The following is a 3,954-nucleotide window of genomic DNA, read 5'->3' as shown; positions in this document are numbered from 1 at the left end:
AAACACCTGCTCAGAGAACCCTGTGGGTTTCCTGGAGAAACCCCACCTACATGGCCTGGGTCCCTGAGCTCCCCTGCGGATACCTTCTTCACCCTGGGCTGTAACTGCCTGCAGATTTAGCTGCAAATCTTACCTTTGACTGTCTTCTTCCTAAAGCCAGGGCTGAGTTGCACTCCTTGCAGCCTCCTCCAAGGCCTGGTGTGTAACGGAGCCAGGGAGAACTTGGTCAAACAAGGGGCTGTCTGACCCCCCGGCCCCGTGGTTTCTTCGGGAAGCCAAATGCTAGGTGGGTCCATGGAGGCTGGAGTCAGACTGCCTGGCTTGACCCCAGCTCCACCTCCAACCCCTGGGTGGACTTGGGCAAGAGAATTGGTGTCTCCAGGCCTCAGTTTCCTCACCTGTAGAATGGAGACAGTGGAGACTGACCTAATTCCCAGGGAGCTTGTAGGACCCGAGGAGATGCCCCTTAGCACAGTCTCTGGCTCAGGTTAGGTTTGGGTTAGGGGTTCCCATGGGAAGCTCTGATTCCTCGGCTGGATCCTGGAGCATTTTCTCAATGTCTGTGAGTTGGTTGACCCTGCCTAGACAGACATTTTGCAGTGATGGGCACTGTGACACACTTTACTGTTCCACCCTGGGCACTGAGCAGATGAGACTGCCCACACCCAGTGCTTCTCTGAATCATCACAGCATCCCAACAAGCTCTCCTATTATTAGCTCTCCTCAGGGGAGGAAAAGGAGACTCAGAGAGGGGAAGTTCTTTGCCCGAGGTCACGCAGCTGGTGAATAGCACAGCTGGGCTTGGAACCAGGTGTGCTTGGTTCTGGGGCAGCCTCCTGGCCTTAGACTGTGTCGATGAGGCTTCCTGGGACACCATCCCTGAGACAGGAGTGGTGCCTTGCTCTTTGGGCATTGGGGACAGGAGGCTAGAGGCCTGGAAGGGGAAGGCCTGGTGTTGGGACACTATCCTTTGCCAAGGGCAACAGCAAATCTGGCCCCTGCCCAGGCCTTAAGAGCACAGGAACCAGGCAAGAGGTAGAGATTCAAAGCTGCTCCTTCCCTGCTTAGATCTTCTGGCCAGAATCCAAGGCCATCTGGGAGGCTTTTGCCCTAGTTGATGATGGGTAAATGTCACATCCCTGACTGAGAGACTCAACCGCAGTCAAAACTAAAAGTAAAACGAAAGTCCTCTAGGATACATCTAGTAGGGCCTTTTCGTTTCACTTCCTTTTTTAAGGTATTTACTTTCTTTATCCTACCCTGAGAATATGTTACTTTTATAATATACATTTAAAAAGCACATTTAAAAAAAGAGGGAGTAAAGCATCCATAATTCCATCTGCCAGGAGCACCCGGCACCACCATTCAGGCGAGATTTGTGCCCGGGGTTTTCGGCCTCTCGGTCGGCTGATGCCAGTTGATCCCGTCTCTTTTTCACCTGTCTTCGCAACGCCAGTCCCTTTCCCAGTTACTACAACCTCTCTGTAAACTGTTCTTTGGCGTGAATGCAGAGCCCTCCTCTTCCACGATGGTGTCCCAACACGTCTGACGACACTGTACGTGAACCCTGACCCTGTTTTATAGAGGAGGAAACATGGCCTGGATTGGCGAAGGGGCTGGCCTCTCAGGTCACACAGCCAGAAGCAGCTGCGGCCTGCATGGAAGGTCTTCTAAGCCCTGTTCCCTCTTCTTCCTGTTCCACTGTTTGCTCCTTGCTCTGACTCTCTATCATTCCTTCACTCTCTCCCTTCCTCTCTTCCTCCTACTCGCTCTACTTCGCCCACACCTTCATCTCATTTGACTAAATGGTCTGTGTCAGGCCTATGCTGGGCTCTGGGGATATAAAGAATACAGATCCCTCACTGCCCTCAGAGGACTAATTAAAGAACCCATCACATGCCTCTACACTGAGAACGATGACGAGACCCTAGCCTTGCCATGAACGCAAACGATGGGGCAATCTAAACCTAGTGGGTGGCTTTCTTGGAAGAGAAAACAGCATAGGCAAATGCCCATGGCTGGTGGGAACGTGGCGTGCCGGAGAAGCAGCGAGGAGGCCAGTGTCGCTGGAATAAAGTGCAGGAGGTCTTCAGGGGCTAGATCCGAACAGGGCCAAAGGACGACACCTGGAGCTCTGGCCTTGACTTCGAGGGCCATGGGGAGCCACTGAAGATTTAGCAGAGGAGTGTTGTCCGATTCACATTTTAGAGTCTTCTTCTACTAGTTGTGACACGAAGGGGATAGAGTGGACATGGGGCAACCAGCAAGGTGGGCGCCATTGTCCCAGTAAGGGGATGACACACATCCTCACCACCTGGACAGTTGGTACAGTGCTCACTGGGGTCCACATGGTCCACATGTGGAAGCCCAAAGCAGGGCAGATGTCTTCAGACCCTCAACCCGACTCCTAACCCCTAACCCCTCTCTCCATCGTGTCTCCCCACCTCCAGTGCTGCGGTGCCTCGGTATCCCCACCCGAGTCGTGACCAACTATAACTCAGCTCACGATCAGAACAGCAACCTGCTCATCGAGTACTTCCGCAACGAGTTTGGGGAGATCCAGGGTGACAAGAGTGAGATGATCTGGTGAGATGGTGCCCAGGGTCCTGGGAGAGGAAACCTGGGAAGGCTTCTCGGAGGAGTCACATTTGAACTGGGATTGAAAGTTGGATAGTATTTGGACAGGGGGAAACAGGGCTTGGGGAGGGTTCTCCAGGCAGCATGAGCAAAGGCCAAGAGGGACAGCCAACACAGGATACATGAAAGGGCATCAGGAAGAATATGTTGTTAGGAGTCTGGGAGGCCAGGATAGAGGGTCTGGGCTTCCAGGAGTCACCAAAGGCTTCAAACTGGGAAAGGAACATGTTGATGAACCTGGTACAGGAGGTCTGGAGGCAGAGCGTGGAGTGGGAGCTGGGGTATGGTCCAGGTAGGTAGTGATGAGGCCTGAACCAAGGCAGAGCCTATGGACCGGAAAAGAAAGGACAGAGCTGAGAAATTAGAAAGTCACATCGGCTGGACTTGAAGAGTCGCTGAAAGGGGACAGCCATTGAGAATGACTTCTAGTGCAGGAGGGAGCTAAGGCCCACGGGGGACATTTCACAGACAAGTGTCAGCGGGACATGCTGGGCTCAGCTTAGGACAAGGCGAGTGTGGATTCAGGGGAGGTGACTGGAAGTCCGAGTTTGAGTCCTGGCCAACGTTCTGCTTTGTTTCCCAACAGGAATTTCCACTGCTGGGTAGAGTCATGGATGACCAGGCCGGACCTGCAGCCGGGGTATGAAGGGTGGCAGGCCCTGGACCCCACACCCCAAGAGAAGAGTGAAGGTAGGTAGCATGGCCCCCTTACCTAGATGAGGAAATTGAGGCTTGGAGAGCACTTGCCCAGAGTCCCTCAGCTGGGGAGCACAGGGCTGGCATTCTAATCCAGGTCTGGATGACTCCAAAGGCCATTTGGCTGGTCCACACGAGCGTGGGGGACCTCACTGGTATTTTATAATATGCTTCTTTATCATTTGAAAATCCATCCACGCTTATCGTGGAAAACAGAAAATAAGTAGTAGCATGGAGAAAAAAAATCAAATTGCGTCTTCGTCCTTTCCTTCCAAAAGAAGCATTATTAACATTCACACATAGCTTCCATTAACTTCCAGTTATATACTTGTTTGTATATGTGTGTGTGTAGGTGAGAGAGTGAGTGTGAAGGGGGGCGGTGCTGGGGGTGGGGGCGGTGGTGTGTGGAGAACCAGGCAAAATCGGTGAAGCCAAATGAATCCTTTCTCAGAATAATATTGTTAAATTCATAGAATATAGTACCTAGGGTTAGGGTTACAAAGTAAACCTAGTTTTCAAAAACTTTAAAAATAAATCTGCGATATAATAATATATACCTTATATAACAAGACCTAGCAGTAGAATTAATAAATTTGATAACTTTGGTAGAGATGGGCGTAA

General features: G+C 51.5%; 1 protein-coding gene across 1 annotated transcript in view; it reads left to right on the top strand.

Moving 5' to 3' along the window:
- TGM2 (transglutaminase 2) overlaps positions 1 to 3,954 on the top strand; it is a 32,312-nt gene that overhangs the window by 16,814 nt on the left and 11,544 nt on the right. Inside the window, exons 7-8 of the mRNA XM_006921805.3 lie at positions 2,451 to 2,586; positions 3,224 to 3,327. Of these exons, the coding sequence (XP_006921867.1) occupies positions 2,451 to 2,586; positions 3,224 to 3,327 (240 nt within the window). The remainder of the gene's footprint in view (positions 1 to 2,450; positions 2,587 to 3,223; positions 3,328 to 3,954) is intronic.

Source organism: Pteropus alecto, unplaced genomic scaffold, assembly GCF_000325575.1.
Source record: "Pteropus alecto unplaced genomic scaffold, ASM32557v1 scaffold45, whole genome shotgun sequence".
NCBI lineage: Eukaryota > Metazoa > Chordata > Mammalia > Chiroptera > Pteropodidae > Pteropus > Pteropus alecto.
The sequence above is the reverse complement of the archived record's forward strand: the minus strand, read 5'-3'. Positions and strand labels throughout refer to the sequence as shown.